Consider the following 21,006-nt stretch of genomic DNA (forward strand, 5'->3'; position numbering starts at 1 on the left):
TCATCCTGCCCCCTTGACCTGTCCATTCTCCCTGGACTGACCTATCCCCTCCCTACCTTCCCATCCATACTCTCCTCTCAACCTATCTTCTCCTCTATCCATCTTCGGTCCGCCTCTTCCCTTCTCCCTATTTATTTCAGAATTGTCTCCCCATCCCCCTTTTCTGCTGAAGGGTCTAGGCCTGAAACGTCAGCTTTTGTGCTCCTAAGGTGCTGCTTGGCCTGCTGTGTTCATCCAGCTCCACACTTTCTTATTGCCGATTCTCCAGCATCTGCAGTTCCCATTATCTCAAGTATCAAGTAGTGGCCTAGATAATAAAATGTGAGGCTGGATGAACACAGCAGGCCCAGCAGCATCTCAGGAGCACAAAAGCTGACGTTTTGGGCCTAGACCCTTCATCAGAGAGGGTGATGGGGTGAGGGTTCTGGAATAAATAGGGAGAGAGGGGGAGGCGGACCGAAGATGGAGAGAAAAGAAGATAGGTGGAGAGGAGAGTATAGGTGGGGAGGTAGGGAGGGGATAGGTCAGTCCAGGGAAGACGGACAGGTCAAGGAGGTGGGATGAGGTTAGTAGGTAGGAGATGGAGGTGCGGCTTGGGGTGGGAGGAAGGGATGGGTGAGAGGAAGAACAGGTTAGGGAGGCAGAGACAGGTTGGACTGGTTGTGTGGTGCAGTGGGGGGAGGGGACGAACTGGGCTGGTTTTGGGATGCGGTGGGTGAAGGGGAGATTTTGAAGCTGGTGAAGTCCACATTGATACCATTGGGCTGCAGGGTTCCCAAGCGGAATATGAGTTGCTGTTCCTGCAACCTTCGGGTGGCATCGTTGTGGCACTGCAGGAGGCCCATGATGGACATGCCATCTAAAGAATGGGAGGGGGAATGGAAATGGTTTGCGACTGGGAGGTGCAGTTGTTTATTGCGAACTGAGCGGAGGTGTTCTGCAAAGCGGTCACCAAGCCTCCGCTTGGTTTCCCCAATGTAGAGGAAGCCACACCGGGTACAGTGGATGCAGTATACCACATTAAGCAGAGGTTCACCTGCACATCTGCCAATGTAGAAAGTCATCTTGGGGCCTGGGATAGGGGTGAGGGAGGAGGTGTGGGGGCAAGTGTAGCATTTCCTGCGGTTGAAGGGGAAGGTGCCGGGTGTGGTGGGGTTGGAGGGCAGTGTGGAGCGAACAAGGGAGTCACGGAGAGAGTGGTCTCTCCGGAAAGCAGACGGGGGTGGGGATGGAAAAATGTCTTGGGTGGTGGGGTCGGATTGTAGATGGCGGAAGTGTCGGAGGATGATGTGTTGTATCCGGAGGTTGGTGGGGTGGTGTGTGAGAACGAGGGGGATCCTCTTTGGGCGGTTGTGGCGGGGGCGGGGTGTGAGGGATGTGTTGAGGGAAATGCGGGAGACGCGGTCAAGGGCATTCTTGACCACTGTGGGGGGCAAGTTGCGGTCCTTGAAGAACTTGGACATCTGGGATGAGCGGGAGTGGAATGCCTCATCGTGGGAACAGATGCGGCGGAGGAATTGGGAATATGGGATGGTATTTTTGCAGGAGGGTGGGTGGGAGGAGGTGTATTTTAGGTAGCTGTGGGAGTCAGTGGGCTTGAAATGGACATCAGTTACAAGCTGGTTGCCGGAGATGGAGACAGAGATCCAGGAAGGTGAGGGATGTGCTGGACGTGGCCCAGGTGAACTGAAGGTTGGGGTGGAAGATGTTAGTGAAGTGGATGAACTGTTCGAGCTCCTCTGGGGAGCAAGAATGTGTTCATCCAGCCTCACATTTTATTATCTCAAGTAGTCCAGCAGGTTTATCTGAAAACACAAGCTTTCAGAGTCTCACTCTTCCTTCAGGCGTCAGTGAGACAGGTAGTATCAGACATAGAATTTATAAGTAAAAGATCACAGGGTCACACCGCTGATGAGGATGTATTAAACCTAAGATGCTGTTCAATCTTTAATCAGTTGGAAGGTTTTAATTGATTAATAAGTAAATGTATATCCCTGAATTCCTTTCAGGTCACTGTCCTGAGAGAACTAAAGGTTTTATCAGTGTAAAGAAGAGGTGACATTTTAGGTCAGACAATGTATGTTAGGTGTAAGCAAAAACAGAAGTTGCTGGACAAGTTCAGCAGGTCTGGCAGCATCTGTGAAGAAAAAAATCAAACTTAACGTTTCGGGTCCAGTGACCCTTCCTCAGAACTGATGGTAGCTGAGAAAACATCGGTTTATATGCAGAGAATGGAGGAGGATGGGGTAGGGAGTAAATGATAGGATAGGGCCTGAAGTGAAAGAAGAGCTGTTGGATAGAGCAAAGACTTGATAACATTCTGAGGATGGGTCAGCAGACCCAAAACGTTAAGTCTATCTTTTTCTTCACAGATGCTGCCAGAACTGCTGATCTGGCTGGGAGGGTGAATAGTTGTTAATGGGGACTATTAGTGACTAACAGCAGGTGCTGTGTAATGGCAGGCTATGTGATAAAAGGCCTGGTGTGCAGGGTAGGGGGATAAGACAGGGGAGGGTTTATGCCCTTAAAATTATTGAACTCGAAATTGAGTCCGGAGAGAGTTCAATAATTCTGGGCTCTATCCTATCGTTTACTCCCTACCCCATACCCCTCTGTGTGTGTGTGCGCGTGCGTGCGTGCGCGTGCGCGGGGGAGTGTGTATGTGCACACATGCTTGAGAGACAGTGCATGTATGAGAGAGGATCTGGGTGCGAGTGTGTACATGTGTGTGAGAAATGCTACGACGACAGTGGTTATGATAGACACGGCACAAAAATGGCCGAGCAGAGATGTTCCCTCCCAGTAGGGGAACACTTCTGCGGTTAAGGACATTTGACCTTGGAGAAAGTGTCCTCCAGGGTGGACTTCAGGATACACAACAAGGCAGAGTCACCGAGCAGAGGCTGATAGCCACATTTGGTACCCCTAAGGATGGCCTCAACGGAGATCTTGGGTTCATGTTGCACTACAGGTGACCCTACCACAGTATAGTCTGTCTGTCACTCTCACTCTCCTATACACACACCTGTATTTGCAGATACATTCTATTTTGTTCAAAAAGCACACAATTTACAGTCAGTCAGTCAATGTGTTGGTTTATAAATTCCTACTTTAGAAATGAAACCAGTCTGACTCCAGACCAAAACACAGATTCTAAACAAGGCCTCACACCTAACATGCGTTGTCTGACCTAAAGTATCGTCTCTTCTTTACACTGATAAAAACTTTAGTTTTCTCAGGCCAGTGACTTGAAAGGAATTCAGGGATATACATATACATATTAATCAATTAAAACCTCCCAACTGATTAAAGATTGAACAGCATCTTAGGTTTGTTTAATACATCCCCATCAGTGGTGTGACCCTTTGATCTTTTAATTAGAAATTCTGTATCTGATATACCTCTCTCACTAACTCCTGGAGAAGGAGGAAGCCTCTGAAAGCTTGTGTTTTCAAATAAACCTGCTGGACTGTAAGCTGGTGTTGTGTGATTTCTGATCTTGTCCACCCCAATCCAACACCAGCACCTTCACATCATGACTACCATTCTTCCTGCAGAGTTGTGTAGAGCCTTCTCCAGCCAACTGAGACTGGTTTAACAGCAGGCCAGGCCAGGATGGTCTAGTGTGTGGCCTCCAATGGGTGAATGTTGAAGTCCCTCCACACAGCTATCCCATCCATCAGGACCTTTTAGGTCCCTGCCTACACAATTGGGAACCAATTTCCCACCGAGTGACTGACATGTCCAGAAAAAACATCAAGAAGCTCTTGATTGGCTGTACAACAGGCTTTTAAAAATGACATGGGTGCAAGGAATGCTCATGAGTTCCAGGATTGCCACTGAGTATCAAGCTGTTGATGAAATGGTGCCTGGTGGAATGTAACCGCAATCAGGCATGAATGGCACCATAGGGGTGCGATAGGTAGTTATTGAGGTGAGTTTAATGAGGTAAAACTGAAAGGACACATTGGGGCTCGGCTGAAAATAATTTTAAGATCCAGCCCCAATTTCAGAGAGGCAGATAAACAAAAAGTAATACGGACAACATTATTTTAATCTCTTACTACTTGTTGCTGAAACTTTCACTTTGATTTTCAAGTGCTCTATTATTAGTCCTACTTTCCCTCTATTATGGGAGTGCTACAGCTGTCTTTACTCGCACTAAGTTTCATTCTCCAGTTATCTCTACGCTAGCTGACTCACATTGGTTCCAGATCTAGTAATGCCTGGATTTTAAAACTTTCATCCTTGTTTGCACATCCCCGCACAGCCTTGTCCTCCTTCCCTCCCATAATCTCCTTTACCAAACAAACTGACATAGCTGCGTTAATCTAATTCCAGCCTCTAGAACATCCCTAATTTAAACTGGTGTCGCTGCCTTCAGCTGACAAGGTCTGAAGCTCTGAATTCCCACTGACTCTTTAACTCTATTTTCTTCCTTTAAAATACGCCTTACACCTGTCTTTTTAACCAGCCTTTTGACCATCTTCCCTGATAAAGCCTTGCATGGTGCTGAATTTTGCTTCATTACATGCCTGTAATGTGCGTTGGGACCTGTATTGTGTGACTGGAGCTACATAAATACAAGCTATTGTTAATTCTTAGATCAGTCACCTGCACAGTACTTTAAATATTTCGGGCATCCCACCTTACTTTCTGGTTCTTCAGTTAATAATGGTTGACCTTAGCCTAACCCAAATCCCATCATTTCAGATATATTGTCTTCCTTGGAAGAGGCAAATTCCTTTAGCGCTGCATTTACCAGCGACCGGCGCAAGGCCAGTTTTAGGCCTGGCCTCCCCCATGGTTCACTATATTTGTGAGCTGATACTCACAAACCAGCACAACTCCATGAAAACCGTAAGGTAGGGCTCAGAAATCACCGCACCAGCACTGAAAGCACTGGCTTAGCGACTGCTGCATGTGGGTCAGACCCACTTCTTTATCCTCCTGCCTGACAATGGTTTGGGATGGAAAAATCCCAATCCCATATTTTCACTGCAATCTGGAGTCCCTAGCAGCCACCATCTGTGTTTCTGTTATTATTAATTTTTTTAATTGACATTCAGTGTCAGTGAGAATGACATCTCATTGGGTTATGAGTACAGAGCAACCAAAACAGCTGTGTTCTGTATACTCCTGACTGCTGTGAAATCATATTGTTTCATGGGGAGTTCCCAATGCTGCAGATGATACCTCTGTTCCAGTGCTTTGGTTTAGGGATGGCACAAAACATGGCATACTATGATGGTCCAATGCAGCACTATTGTTCATTCCCTAATCCAAAATTATACTAATATCAATAGTGTTAATTAATCCTCCACCTATTAAGCAGAGCACTTAAAATCTGTCTCTCATTGCCAGCATTTTGGGTTGGAAAAGTCAGTAAATCCCTAATCCATGCTCAGAATTTTCTGATTGCTTTGTGTCAATTATTTATTCTTTTTTTGCTGATGGCAATCGCAGAATTTACATTGTCATTCCAACAACTCTCCACGGATGTTTTGAGTTTACAGTCATTAATTCCTGCAGCAATTGTTTATCAAATGCAAATGAGATAATACAAGTGGAATTAACACACAAAATTTACCATTCCTAGTACATTGTTATTTTATAAGAACATGAGAACCAGGGGCAGGAATAGGCCATCTGGTCCTTTGAACCCACTCTGCCATTCAATAAGATCACGGCCGATCTTTTCCTGGCCTCAGCTCCACTCACCATGATTCCTTAATTCCTTTACTGTTCAAAAAAAAATCTATCTCAGCTTTAAAAACATTCAATGAGGCAGCCCCAGCTACTCACTGGGCAGGGAATTGCACAGATTCACAACCCCTTTGGGTAAAGGAATTCCTCTTGAATTCAGTCCTAAATCTGCTTTCCCTAATCTTGAGGCCAAGCCCTCTTGTTCTAGTTTCACACACCAGTGGAAACATCCTCCCTATTTCTATCTTATAATATTCTGAAGGGAATAGACATGTTTCTATAAGAATCCCCGTCATTCTTCTAAATTCCAATGAATATAATTCCAGTCTATACAGTCTCTCCTCATAAGCCAAGCCTCTCAACTCCAGAATCAACTTAGTGGATCTCCTCCGCACTCCCTCCAGTGCCTCTATTTCCTTTCTCGAGTAAGGCGATGAAAACTGCATGCAGTACTCATGGTGTGGCCTCACCAGCACCCTATACAGCTGTAACATAACCTCCTTACTTTTGAGCTCCATCCCTTTAGCAATGAAGGACAAAATTCCATTTGCCACATGAATTACCTGTTACCCTTGCAAACCAACCTTCTGCGATTCATGCACAAGGACACCCAGGTCTCTCTGCACAGCAGCATGTTACAATTTTTTACCATTAAAATAATAGTCCCTTTTTACTGTTATTCCCACTAAAATGCATGAATTCACATTTATCGACATTGTACGCCATCTGCCAGACCTTTGCCCACTCACTTAAACTGTTTATATCCCTCTGCAAACTTTCAGAGTCCTCTGCACACTTTGCTCTACCACTCACCTTACTGTCATCCACAACCTTTGACACACTACAACTCAATCATCTTTGCAAATAGTAAACAACTGTGGTTCCAACACTGATCCCTGAGGCACACCACTAGTCACTGAACGCCAACCAGAAAAGCACTCATTTATCCCCATTCTTTGCTTCCTGTTAGTTAACCAACCCTCTGTCCATGCTAATACATTGCCCATAATGCCACGCAGCTTTATCTTAAGTAGCAGCCTTTTTTGCGGCACCTTGTCGAATGTCTTTTGGAAATCTAGATACACCACATCTATTGGGTTCCCGTTGTCCACTGTGCTCATAATGTCTTCATAGAATTCCAGTAAATTAGTTAAACACGATCTGCCCTTCATGAACACATGATGCATCTGCCCAATGGGACAACTTCCATTTCGATGATAGATTCAAGCATTTTCCTCACCACAGAAGTTAAGCTAACCAGCCTAAAATTTCCCATCTTTTGCCTACCTCCTTTTCTAAACAGTGGCATCATATTTGCTGCTTTGTAATCTGCTGCAACTGTCCCAGAGCCCAGCAAATTTTGGAAGATTTGCTACTTCTCCTGCCACCTCTTTTATTACCCTGATTTGTGTTCCACCAGGGCCAGGAGACATGTCTACCTTTAGCTCCAATCGTTTGCCGACACTACCTCTTTTGTGATAACAATCATTTCTAGTTTCTCACTTGCCTTAGTCTCCTTGTCATTAATTACTGGCATGTTATTCGTGTCGTCCACTATAAAGACTGACACAAAATACCTGTTCAATGCCTTGGTCATTTTCTCACTTCCATTATTAAATTTCCCTTCTCATCCCCTAAATGACCAATGTTTATCACAATATTCTCTGAATGCAAGGGCTTGTGAATAATTTATTTGATATTACAAAGTCAGCACAATGGTCTTTCATGTATAAATAACGCAATAATACGATGGTCCCCATCCAACAATGGAAGCAAAACTTCAATGAAATGCAGTGAGATTGCTAAGACTGAAGGCTGGCAATGGGACAGTATTATATAGCTTTGTCTTGTACGAAAATGCACCAATAATAGTCATTTTCCTCACACAGGCGTCAAAAGAATATGAAATATCTGCCAAGCAGTTTGTGGTTTTAAAAATAATAGAAACACTTCCTTTATGATTTTTTGTTTCAAGCATCTTAACTGGACGGACCACAATAAATTCTGTAGCAAACAGTAAGTTAGAGGCTGGGATTCTGGTGGAGCTCATGATTTATCAAATCCTTTCAACCATCTATCAAGTGGAAGTCAAGAATACGAACATATTTACATATACAGTTTTTAGACAAAGACTGCAATATAAGTCCACATACCTTTTTCATTAGCATATAAATATGCATTTGTGCATCTTCAAATACGTAGCGATGGGGAATTTGTAATCCATCAAGGGTCTTTTCCATTGTCTTACTGTCGATATTTACCCATTTGCTGGCTCCCGCTGCCAAAAACTGTCTGCAAGTAACACAAGCCTTCTATAAATAATAAAAATCAAAAAGATCAATATTCTAATAAAATTTGGAGCTAACTTTTAGTGAGTCAGACAGCTTTGAGGAAGTCTGTTCATTTGTATTTTAGAGGGTGGGATAAACACAGGTGCCAATAGAATTCACTTGACTAGAATGTGTGGGGGATAGGAAATGCATTGGATTTTAGTACTGGCAATCTCTAATCACCAGGCAGGCTGTGAAAAGGGGTGCAGAGACATATGGCATTAAAAGTCCCATATGCTGTGCAATAAGAAATTTTGAACCAGAAAAATGTGACATTTTTACTTCATTACTTCATTGCTGCATTGAATAATGGAGACATTCCTCTTCGATCAAAATTATTTCTATTGTTGTCTGCCTAAATGTCCAGTTGTACTTGAGCTTTATCATTTGAAAGCAGAGATGTCAGGATAGTGTGATGCCTCCCTGGTACTAGGGTAAAGGATGTCTCTGAGCAGGCACAGGTCGTTTTGAAAGGGGAGGGTGAGCAACCAGAGGTCATGGTCCATATTGGTACTAACAACATAGGCAGAAAGACAGATGAGGTCCTGCAAAGGGAATTAGGTAGAAAGTCAAAAAATAGGATCTCTGGGTTGTAATCTCAGGACTACTCCCTGTGCCACATGTGAGTGATGTCAGAAATAGGAAGATAACAATTGAATATGTGGCTAAAGAGCTGGTATAAGAGGGACAGCATTAGATTTCTAGGTTATTGGGATCTCTTCCAGGGCTGAAGGGACCTGTACAAGGGGGGACGCTTGCACCTAAACTGGAGGGACACCAGTTTATCTTTACAGGGAGGTTTGCTCTGTCCACTGGGAGGGTTTAAATTAGTGTGGTGCGAGGGGTAGGAATCAGAGCAATAGCTCAGCACGTGGAGTGGTTTTGGCCAAGTTAGAGGTTAAGTTAAGTAAGTCTAATAGGAAGAACAGCAGGGTCAAGGTTAATGAACATGGTAGGACTGGCAGCCTGAAGTATATTTACTTTGATGCAAGGAATATAACGGGTAAGGCAGATGAGTTTAGCACCTGGATTAGTACATGGGATTATTATGTTGTAGCTATTACAGAAACTTGGTTGAGAGAAGAGTAGGACTGGCAGCTCAACATTCTAGGGTTTAGATGTTTCATGTGAGATAATGAAGGATGCAAACAGGGTGGAGAAGTTGCATTACTGATTAAGGAGAATATCACAGCTGAACTAACAGAAGGCTTACTTAGTGAGGCAATATGGCTAGAACACACAAATAAGAAAGTCCAATCTTATGATGGGGTTATATTATAGACTTCCGAATAGTCAGCAGGAGTCAGAGGAACAGATATGTAGGCAGATCGTGGAAAAATCTAAACCCAGTGTTGTTGTAATGGATGATCTTAGCTTTCCCAATATTAACTTGTACTTCCTTAGTGCCAAGGGCTTAGACAGAGCAGAATTTCTTGTGTGAATCCAGGATGGTTTCTTGAAACAATATGTAGATTGTCTAACTAGAGAAGGGGCCCATAGTAGACCTTGTTTTGGGGAATGAACCTGGCCAAATGATCGAACCTTCAGTAGGGGTACCATTTTGGGAGCAGTGATCATAATTCCATAAGTTTTAAGATAGTTATAGAAAACGATGAGATTGATCCTCGGGTAAAGGTGCTAAACTGGGAGAAGGCTAATTACAACAGTATTCATCAGTAACTGGAGAAATTGGATTGGGGTGGCTGTTTGAGTGTAAATCCACATCTGACATGTGAGAGTCCTTTAAAAGACAGTTGATCAGAGTTCAGGATGTATGTTCCTGTGAGGAAGAAAGATAAGGATGGCAAAATTTGGGAACACTGGATGCCAAGATATTGAAAGCTTCATTACAAAATAAGATGAAGCATATGTAAGACTGAGGAAACTGAAATCAGGCCAGGCCCTTGAAAATAAAGTGTGGCAGAGTGGTAGCATCTCTACCCTGGATCGAGAGGTCCAGGTTCAAATCCCATCTGCTCCAGAGGTGTCTAATAACATCTTTGAATAGGTTGGTTAGGAAAATAGATTAACTAAAATAAAAACTTAAACAAGGAATTAGTAGTGACCAGGAAATATCCTGGATACAGGATTAAGGAGAATCCTAAGGCATTTTATACATCTATTAGGAGCAAGAGGGCAGTTTGGGAAACTAGGTTCACTCAAGGACAAAAGAACAAAATTATGGGTTGAGCTAGGAGAAATGATGAGGTCCTTAATGAGTAGTTTGCATCAGTATTCACCAAAGGAAAGGAAACGAGCGATGGTAAAATTAAGGAGTGTTATGTTGGTCTAGGGGATGTCGCTATTAAGAAAGGAGGTGGAGTTGGGTTCTTGAAAAACATTAAGGTAGATAAGTCCCCAGGATCTAAACCCATGGAGGGAGGCAAAGGAAGAGATTGTGGGGCCTTGATACAGATCTTTGTATCCTCTTTAGCCACAGGTGACGTCTTAATAGATTGGAGAATAGCCAATGTTGTTCCTTTTATTTAAGAAGGGCAACAGGTACAATCCAGTAAATTATAAGCCAGAGAGCGTTACATCAGTGGTAGGGAAATTATTGGGAGAAGATTCTGAGGGACAGGACTTACTCACACTTGGAAAAGAGCAAACTTGTTAGGGATCGTTAACATGGCTTTGTGAAGGAGAGATCTTGTCTCACAAATTTGATTGAATTGTTTGAGGAAGTGACAAGAGGATTGTTCAGGTTAGCGCAGTGGATGTTGTCTGCATGGACTTTACTAAAACATTTGATATGGTTAAATTGCAGTAGGCTGGTCCAGAAGATTAAGTCACACAAGATCCACAGTAAGTTGATAAGTTAGATACAAAATTGGCTTGGTCATGCAAGACAGAGTAGTTGTGGAGGATTGTTTTTCTGACTGGAGGTTGTGAGAAGTGGTGTCCCACAAAGATCAGTGCTACGACCTCTGTTATTTATAATATATATGTAAATGATTTGGATGAAAAGGTAGGTGGTCTGATTAATAAGTCTGTAGATGATACAAAAATTGGTGAGGGTGTGGATAGTCTGGAAGATTGTTAAAGTAGATAGCAAGCTCTAAATCAGTTAGAAAGTTGGGCCAAGAGATTGCACATGGAATTTAACCCAGCAAGTGAGAGATGATGCATTTTGGGAGGTCAAATGCAGGAGAAAAGTGTACAGTGAATGGCAGAATCCTTAGGAGCATTGCTATACAGAGGGATCTTCGGGTGCAATTCCCTGAGAATAGCAACTCAAGTGGATACGATGATAAAGAAGGCATACAGCGCATTTGCCTTTATCAATTGGGGCATTAAGTATAACGGTTGGCAAGAATAAAACTTCAGTTTGGCCTCATGTCGAGTAGTACGTTCTGGTTCTCACACTATAGAGAGGATGTGGATGCTTTGGGGAGGATACAACAGAGGTTTCCCAGGATGTTGCCCGGACTGGAGTGTATTAGCTAGTGGGACAAACTTGAATAACTTCCAGTCCAGTGTCAGACGTCGAGGGGTGACCTGATAGAAGAATATAAAACTATGAGAGGAATGTATAGGATGGATGGTCAATCTTTTTCGCAAGGTTGAAGTGTTAAATACTAGGAGGCATAGGTTTAAGGTGAGAGGTGGAAAATTTAAAGGAGATGTGCGAGGCAAGTTTTTTTTTTAAAACTCAGACTGTGGGCAGGTGCCTGGAATGCATTCCCTAGAGAGGTAGTAGAAGCAGGCACAGTAGTAATGTTTAAGACACATTTAGACAGACAGATGAACAGGCAGGAAATAGAGTAATGTGATCTTGTGCAGGCAGTTTGGATTGGTTTAGGACAGCATCATGGTCAGCACAGACATGGTGGTCTGAAGGGCCTGTTCCTACACTGCACTTTCTATATTCTATGAAATATTCTGTCTACCATGTTCCAAACTAGATCATCAGTAACAATGGCTGCAGCTAAGCATAGTACACGATGAAATATCCAGGACTGCCATTAACAGGTCTTAACTAATGTCTTACAGACCCTGGAATTGTTTGCATTTCCAACTGCTCTTTATTTCATGTATCGATTAAGGAAATAATGGGCTAAATCTAGAAGAGTGGTACATAGGATATGACTTTAGTTGATGTGTGACTTTCTGAAATCAGTTTGTCTGGTTGTGATGTGTTCTGTCCCCAGAGAGCTGTTCCATGGAATGATGGGAAATAGGTTGCTTTCTAAATCTGCTGGGCACAGTTGCATCCTTAGCAGCTCTGAGAGCACCTTCAATGTAGAAAGTAAATTTTCTATTTAAGCAATGTTTTGATGCAAGTGTTTAAAGCATGTGCACCAAATTAATGGTTAACATTAAATAAACTTAGTAACAGGCAACAAAATAGGCACTGATTTCTCTGAAAGAGTGCTATCAGAAATGTAGTTGTTCAATAGACATAATCTTCAGGGAAGGCCTCAAGTTGCAATGTTCATGCTTGATCAGATTATACAATAATTACAATGTTTGTAATGGAAGCTTATAAATTGCAAATTAATAAAGGTGCAGTAACGTCAATGTTGTATCTGGGAACTTGTGAATGTGACACCCAATAAGCTACTTGCTTAAGCAATGAAACAATCCAATAAAGTAATAGCAAAAGAAATTGGTTTAAAAACAGGAAGAGGAAATAGACTGTACTTGTCATATTGGACTGAAATAGTAAATAAATAATTACAACCTACAGGCAGAAGAGGAGGACATTTTTGAAGTAGTTCTTCAAATCTTCAGTGAAAACATATACAAAATAGACTGTTGGGCCCTGAAACAGTAGACCAGGATGATCGTCATCTTTGGGAACATGGCTCGGCTTTGATCAGAACATTAGATTTCTTTGATGAGAAAAGATCTAGATCCTATTAGGTTTCCCTCTATTATCCTAGTGATGGCATTATTCAATTAACAAGAGTGCAGTTAGCAAGGCCGACACAGAAGTGCTACCAAGACAGTTCAGAGAAAACACTTTAGATCCCAGTCACTACCGCATTAAAAACATTTAATTTCCGGTGGTGAAGAAAAGGAAGACTTGAATTTATGTAAGTGCTTTTCCCAATCATTGGACATTTAAAATGTATGCACTGTTGTAATGCTGTTGTGGCACCCAAATTGCCACTTCCACAAACAGCAAATTGATAATCATCAGATAATCTGTTTCAGTAATGTGAATTGAGGGAAGAATATTTTCCAAGAAGCAAGAATTAATCCCTTGCTCCTCTTCACAATAGTGCAATGAGATCTTATACATCGAGCTGTGCTACAATATTTGCAGCAGTTACTCAGCACCACACTTGCCAGGCTTGATTTTTGAGCTCAAATCCTTTAGTGAGGTGCCTACCAACAGAGCAATTGCTCACATTCTAGTTATCCACGATTGACATGTATGCTAGGATTAAATTACACTGTTAACAGAGCCCTTAAACATTGATAAGGTTGCAATGAAACTAATGTGTATTAATATGGAAATCTACTTCAGCAATTTCTCTTAACCAATTTGATCTATGGGAACATCATAGCAAAAACAAAAACCATAAAAAAAATTGCCAATGAATTTAACACTATCTTTTAAGCATGCCCAGCAATTATGACATTATTAGAAGGTTCTGGTCAGTTGCAAGGTCATACAGAGTGAGTGAGGGTTAATTCCCATCCCGGCTGATATCGCCATGAAAATTTCTCCATCTCAACCTTTCCCTTCACCCAGGGCATTATAATCCTCAGATCAAACCAACATCTAATGGGAGAGCAGCCCTACATTCTGGTAATACTATGGTAACTTCACCTTTGCTTTATTCATAAAATGAATACTAGCTGTAGGATTTATATTAAAAATGATAAACTTACTCAAAGATGGCCTCCACTTTCTCATCAACTTTTGACTGTTCTCCATACTGGACATCTTCACAAGCCTCCCAGAAACTAAGATTTTCAGCTAGTTTTGAAATACATACAATTATTATAGATACACGTGTCTGATTCCTTGTACAAATGATTACTTTTACAACTGATTCTGAATTCTCGGAATTTCCTTTATCTTTGAGATAAACATAATATTAGACAGATTTGGGTTTGGAACCAGATGTTGAGGTCAAATGGTAGTCCTGATCTGACTTGGTGCAGAAACAGTAACTGATGGTGGATTTGCTTCACTTTGTCACTGGATGGCAGCGGGCAGGCTCACCATCAAATTCAGGACAACAGACACCCCTCTGGTACAGCACATGACCAAGGCATTAGCTGTAGTCAGGTAATTAGGGAAAGCTTCTGAGGTATCCTGGAGTGCTGGGACCCCAGCCTTCCGGAGGCTGTCTTCGGGCAGCTGTGGTAGTGGAAGGGGGATCTGCAGGACCACTGAACAGTTCCAGTCAACCTCTAACAACTGGCCTTACTCTTAACTGCAGATGCTGGAGAATCCAAGATAACAAAGTGTGAAGCTGGATGAACACAGGCGGCCAAGCAGCATCTCAGGAGCACAAAAGCTGACGTTTCGGGCCTAGACCTGATGAAGAGTCTAGGCCCGAAACGTCAGTTTTTGTGCTCCTGAGATGCTGCTTGGCCTGCTGTGTTCATCCAGCTTCACACTTTATTGTCTTAATCTTAACAGGTAACTAGCCAGCTGAATTGATATAATTTGCCCACCTGAGCTAAGCATTTGAGACAGACAGTCCAGACCACGTGGTCCACTGTTCTCTAGAATGTTCAATTCTGGTAAGAAAAATTTAAATGAGGGAATATTCTATTCTAACTTGGAAGAGGGAATCTTTGACTTTGTCGTTGAACTTCAATGCCCTCTCAGAATAAAGTATCTTTTGTTCCAAATCTTAATCAAGTGGATCTTGCTTGTTTATTTATAAGAGGATACTGCATGGAGGAGATTAAAAAAAAGGGCCTTGATGCAAAAGGTAACAAAGTAGATTATAACCCTTTATGAATAGTTCTGTAGTCAATGTGTTTAAACATAAGCAAATTAATTTGAGTTAGTTGTCCTTACCACTGAACTCTCTTTCCAGAAAGTATCGAAATTGTTGCCTGCCAAGGGGATCATGTAGCAATTCGGCGAAATTGAATGCCCACCGTTCTACACGTAACCTTGTTGGGATGGTCACTCTGTCAATGTACAGAAATCCATGAACTTCATTTGTTTTTGAAACACAGTTTACTAAGATAGAAGTAACATTTTCTATCCAGATCAGAAATATGAATGTACAATATCCGGTCTTATAATTGGAAAGGTTTAGCAATGTTCTTTGTTATTTCAAATCCAAATATTTGGATCTGCTTTAGAGAGATTATCATGTCAAATAATAGTAGCAGCTTTTACTATGATGAGGAGAGGATGATAGATTTGACAGCTGTTCTACCAGCATTTCTGACGTGATGTTTGTCCCTTTTGCACCATTGTAGTGTGGTCCAACATGATAAGTTCTCAAGGATCTAAGTAGATATAAGCTGTCTTCATCTTGGCTACCTGGGTTAGTTCACCATTTAAAATAATTCAACAGGTGAGGCAGCAGCTTAAGTAGGCTACCGACTTGTTATCCACCCATTATGTCATACTGACCAAAATCAGCTTTCCCCCTCCCCATCTCTAAATGCACGCAGTTCAGACAGGTGCTGCAGTGTAGAATTGCCAGGTAGGTTTTCAATTTCCGCACACTTCTGACTATACGGAGTGCTATCCATTTATGAGACTATTCAAGAAATTGTACTTCAACAGGAACTGTAGGCATTGAAAATTTGCCGTTTGAGGGTGATTCCAACAGGTAATGATTCTTTACAGCATTGACAATGCTAGATGGACAGCTGTATCATCAAATTCCTGAAGAGGATAGTTTTCATACCACCAGCGCCATATCAAAGTTTGATTTAGGATAATTGTCCCTTCCTATAATGTTATCCTCTCAGCAGTAAGTAAAGTCCAGGATGTGGACCTCACTGGAGGGTGAGTGTACATAGATCTTTGAAGGTGGCAGGGTAAGTTGAGAAGCCTATGTAATAAGCATACAGGATTCTTGACTGCATAAACAGAGGTGTAGAATACATTGTAAAGAAATAGGCTAAATCTTGATAGATCTAAAGGGGCTGGATCAGAGTTAGTTGGTTAGGGGTTAGATTTTGTATCAGAAGTGTTTAAGTTAAATGACAGAAGTGAAGGAACACAGATGTTTAGAATACAGGGAATAGGGTACCCAAGGGGCCGCACGTTCGAAAAGACCTTGTGTGAAATGTGGACAAAGATAATATGTACTGTGGGAAAACAGTCAGCTATATCAGATACACACAGTCAATTCAAAGTGGGAACAGACTAGATAAGATATTCAATTCATGAGCTGGTCTGCATAAAAACCTGCAGATTTGTGAAACTTTCCAGAGTTGGTCTTACAACTGATAAGGCCGACACTCCTTCTGTACATATGAATCCAATGATTGTACCCTGAATCTAAATATTTTATAAGTTTTTCAAGCTGTCCAACAGCAACTCATTGGTTAGATTGTCACTGGAGTTTTGCTTCCACTTGTGGTCATCGCACTTTAAGAAGGATGTCAGGGCTTCAGAGGATTTTGAGGAAATTTATTTAATTTGCCAGGCACGTGGGAATCCAGAAAAGACGGGACACTGTAGAAGCTGGGCTTGTTCTCCTTGGAGCCTGTGATGCTCGGATTTAATAGAGATGTTCAAAATCATGAAGGATCACTGTACACAGGTAAATAAGGAGAAACTGCACAGGGAAAGTAAGGCTGATAATTATGGGACACAGATTTATGACAATTGACAAAAGCCCAGAATTTAAATGGAGGAGAAAGGTTTTTATGTAGCATGTTGTCACAATATGCAGTGTCCGAAGGGGTGGAGGAAGCAGATTCCATAGAATGTTTGAGAGGGAATTACATAAGTAACTGAAGGGAAATTATCTGCAGGGCTATAGGAAGCTTCTTCTCTTCATTTTCTTCTTTTTGTTTTATGGGCCACGGGCATTGCTCGTCAGGCCAGCATATATCGCATTTTCTAATTGCGCTTCAGCTAAGTGGCATGTAGGCCATTTTGGAAGCCAGGAATCAACTTTGTTGCAGTGGGTCTGGAGTCACACATAGTCTTAACTGGGTAAGGATGGCTGATTTCCTTCCCTAAAGACACAATGAACCAGGTGAGGTTCTCCAACAATCAATGATAGTCACCACTACTGAGACTGCAAAGCTATTTTATATTCAAAATTTATTAATTGAATTTAATTTCCATCAGCTGCCACATCTCAAAACCAGTAGGCAGGAGCTCTGGTTATGGGGTCAGTTAGCTCATTTGGCTGGATGGCTAGTTTGTGATGCAGAGTGATGCCAACAGCGCAGGTGTAATTTTTAATGGCCGCAGTCACCAATGAAGATCTCACCTTCTCAGCCTTGTCACTGCCCGAGACTGGTGACTCGTGGGTTACACTCACCAGCTGTCATTTCTCTCTAATGAGCCAGCAGCCCTACGGGCCTATGGTGACTTCACCAGCAATGTTACCTTGCCACCATTTCCCAAAAAATGAGACAAACTGGATACCACTTTCAAAGAATGGCTTCTTTCACTGCTATATCATTCCATAATTGGTCATAAATCATATTGTTTGTTAAAACTGAGTTTCTGTTGCATGACTGTGCTGGAAGAACTAATTAACAGGAATGGGTGTCCATGGAGATACTGAAATATAGTGCTGAATTTTCCCATTGTCTGGCGGAGTGTCAGTTTTGGGAAGTTTCATGGAAGGCTTTCCTCTGTGACGCCTGGCAACTTTTCTCATGCATGTTTTTGCTGCTCAACTCACTAAGTGTGCACTCTGCTTCCACACCATGCTGATCTAGCACAACCTTGCAGTCGGCAGCAGAAGTATTGACCAGCTTGGGACCTTATGACTTTCATGCCATATTGTAACCCAGCTGGGCACCATTTTGACTGCTGCTACTCTAGTCTGAAGCAGTGTCCTGGGCCACTGCAGTGTCCACAGTCTGCAGGAACATGCAGCAAAGCTGCAAGAAGGCCAATGACTTTCTGCTCTCCAAATTAAGTGCCACCATCTTTCGTTGCTACCTCGTAAGTACCCCACCCCTTCTATTGTGATGCATGTTGATGAGTTGGTAGAGCAGGAGCAGTCTTCTTCTGGAGGAGGAGGAGGACATTAAGCAGGAAGAACATGACCTTCTACAGTGCAGCAACTTTTGGGGTTAAAAGGAAAACAGGACCTAATTGTCACCTGGTTCCAGTCAAAAAGAGCTAGGGGCAGTGACCAGTGACTGACTAACTGTAAAACTGTTCGTGCTTGACATGCAAGCAGTTTGTTTCCACTCCAACACGCAAATGTACCTTCTGATTGTTTGATTTCTCTTCACATTTTGTGTTGATGAATAAAGGTGAAAGCTTGGAACAATTTGCTGTCTTCGTATGTGATAGTCCCACATTGAATAACAATTAGATACTGGGCTGTGATGGGCATAAGGAAACCAGCAGCAGCAGCAAAATAAAATAATATAAGAGGAAATATGGCCAAAGACAGTTAGATTGTGTAATTAAACAGTGATTGGGGTCATAACATGCAGATATACATGGAAGGCAGTGTCAGCTATGCCACTTACATACCATGAGAAGCATTGGGTTGTGGACACTACTGCCACCACACTGATGGTGAAAAACAGCCCTGGACTACCAACACTTGACTAGTTGCAAGGCCGGGGTAAAGATGGTGCCGGTCTTCCTGGATATTCTGGCAACGGCAAGTACGTCTGCCTTCAAAAAGTTGCAGATTCCAATCAGCATTGGATGAGAGGGGCAGGATAGAGATATGGTACCTACTCAATGAAGTGAATTTGGGATCGTTGAGTGATGAAAGTCCCTAAGCCTCACGGACAGAAACCTGTCTTTACACTTGACAAAACTTGCACCTCACCGTTTTGTGGTAAAATTCCCATCATAGTCTTTATGGGTGCTCTGAGTAGTAGATTAAACTGTCTCTTTTAGCAACTGAGCCTAAATCTGGCTTTTATTCTGTTATTTCTGGGAACTACTTTCATTGTTTTGTAATGTTCATATCCTTTGAGTGGTAGTTGACTTCTTTAGGCTGATGACAGAAACAAAAATCATTCAATGGAATATTCGCCTTTCTACATTAGACTAACGGGGAATTGGAGCCGTATGACAAACTGTAGTGAACACAACAAAAATCTGGTATAAGAGGGGACGGGTGTAATCTGCAATGTTTTCACTGGATGTTCCCCTTTCTGAGATCTTGAAAGGTACCCATTGGCGGGGCTAGTGAGGGAAACGTGAATCTCAGACTTTCTGCTGCTCTAGACATCCCATTTATCCTTGTACTCTGAAATTGATCAATTCAGGTTTGCAATAAAATATTCCAACACTTACAAATCAGCATTCATTGTCCAGTACAAAGTGCCACTTGTAATCCAAGGATTACTTGGAAGACAGCTAGTTAGGATAGGATCATGCGGAAGATATTGCTCACAATGCTTCACAAACCTGCAAAGAAAATGTATATATCCATTGATCATAATCACAGATACTTATCAGATACTTTTATACTGAAATGTTTCAAAATAAATACCAAAGAAATTGCCTAACAACAGTATCAATTTGAATTTGAATCAGTCTTAGTGGAATGAGTCTGAACATCACCGTGACATTGCCTTTACCTCATACTAACACAGTTATGACCAGGTGAGGGGGAATTGAACACCTATATTTTTAAAACCCCCTCCTTTGTTTACAATAAATATTTTTGTTTGTTTTCAGCAGGCAGCTATCACACACCAATTAAAAATGTAGTTAATAGATCAAAATGAAGGAGCCAGTTACAAAGTTGGTGTTAGTGGAAGCAAGAGGAATTTTATGACCTACTGACCCATTAAAAATAATATTATGCAATATGAAACACACCCCCAAATGCAGCTATTACATGTGATGTTATCATACAAAATAGGATGCAAATGGCTTAGCACTGACTCAGTTGCTGGGCTTCAATATTTTGACATAAAATAATCTCAGTGCAGATGATTTTGTTTATTCCTGATGGTGTCCTCAACCTACCTTAATCAGTGATCAGATGATCATAGTATTTATTTTATATTGGTCTTTGTTGTTTTTAAAAAAAATTAGTCCCACAGGATCTCAAGTATAACAATCAGATGACACAAGTTAAAATTTGGTGTTTGATGTTTATCGGTATTGTAACAACTCAGGTGCTTTAGAAACTGAATTACAAACTCATTTCAGAAATTGCCTTATACTTAACATAGTGAAAAGCTCAGATATATAAAAGGACTATGACGTGTTTCCCAAAGGGGTTAGTTGTAGCTCATTATATTATTCAATCCCAGTCAGTTCACTGATGCGTACCACTTGTGCAATAGCCTCACTTAAATTTGTAGCAATAATTCCAATGAACTCCAGTCTTATAGTACACATTCTCCAGTATCTTTGTATTTTATCAATTCTTTTAATAGTATCTTTAACATTCAACATTACAAAAAGCATCTTTGAACAATATACAATGCCAAAGGAGATGCGTTAGATAGATGACAAAATATATAATCAAGCAAGGTTTCAAGGACTGTCTTAAAGGAGCAAAGCATGATAAGAGGCCAAAAGATTTCATGAGAGATTCCAAAGTTTAGTGCCCTGGAACGCCAATGGAGGAACAACTACAATTGGAGATGCAGCAGAGGTCAGAATCAGAGGAGCACAAATATAGTAAGATTATAGGGAAAGGGAGGGGATTTTCAAATGAGGATGAGTATTAAAAATGAAGATGGGGCTTTGGAACATAAGAGCTGAAGTAGGCTGTTCAGTCCATTAAGCCTGCTCCACTGTTCAAGAGAATCATGGCTGACAGAACACATCAATGTCTTTTATTCCCATAACCTTTTATACCATTGATAATCAAAATGTTTAGATCTGTACTTCAAATGCACTCAAAGACTG

The 21,006-nt window shown here is 41.7% G+C and overlaps 1 protein-coding gene across 5 annotated transcripts in view; it reads right to left on the reverse strand.

Annotated features, from left to right (window-relative positions):
* Positions 1-21,006, reverse strand: part of rgs11 (regulator of G protein signaling 11) — a 131,563-nt gene that overhangs the window by 16,152 nt on the left and 94,405 nt on the right. For all 5 annotated transcript variants that reach the window (XM_048551669.2, XM_048551665.2, XM_048551666.2 and 2 more), the window contains exons 12-15: positions 19,432-19,545; positions 15,028-15,143; positions 13,881-13,968; positions 7,860-7,998 (exon numbers count right to left, since the gene is read on the reverse strand). In XM_048551669.2, coding sequence (XP_048407626.1) covers positions 7,860-7,998; positions 13,881-13,968; positions 15,028-15,143; positions 19,432-19,545 — 457 coding nt within the window. The remainder of the gene's footprint in view (positions 1-7,859; positions 7,999-13,880; positions 13,969-15,027; positions 15,144-19,431; positions 19,546-21,006) is intronic.

Source organism: Stegostoma tigrinum, chromosome 23, assembly GCF_030684315.1.
Source record: "Stegostoma tigrinum isolate sSteTig4 chromosome 23, sSteTig4.hap1, whole genome shotgun sequence".
In the NCBI taxonomy this organism is placed as follows: Eukaryota; Metazoa; Chordata; class Chondrichthyes; order Orectolobiformes; family Stegostomatidae; genus Stegostoma; species Stegostoma tigrinum.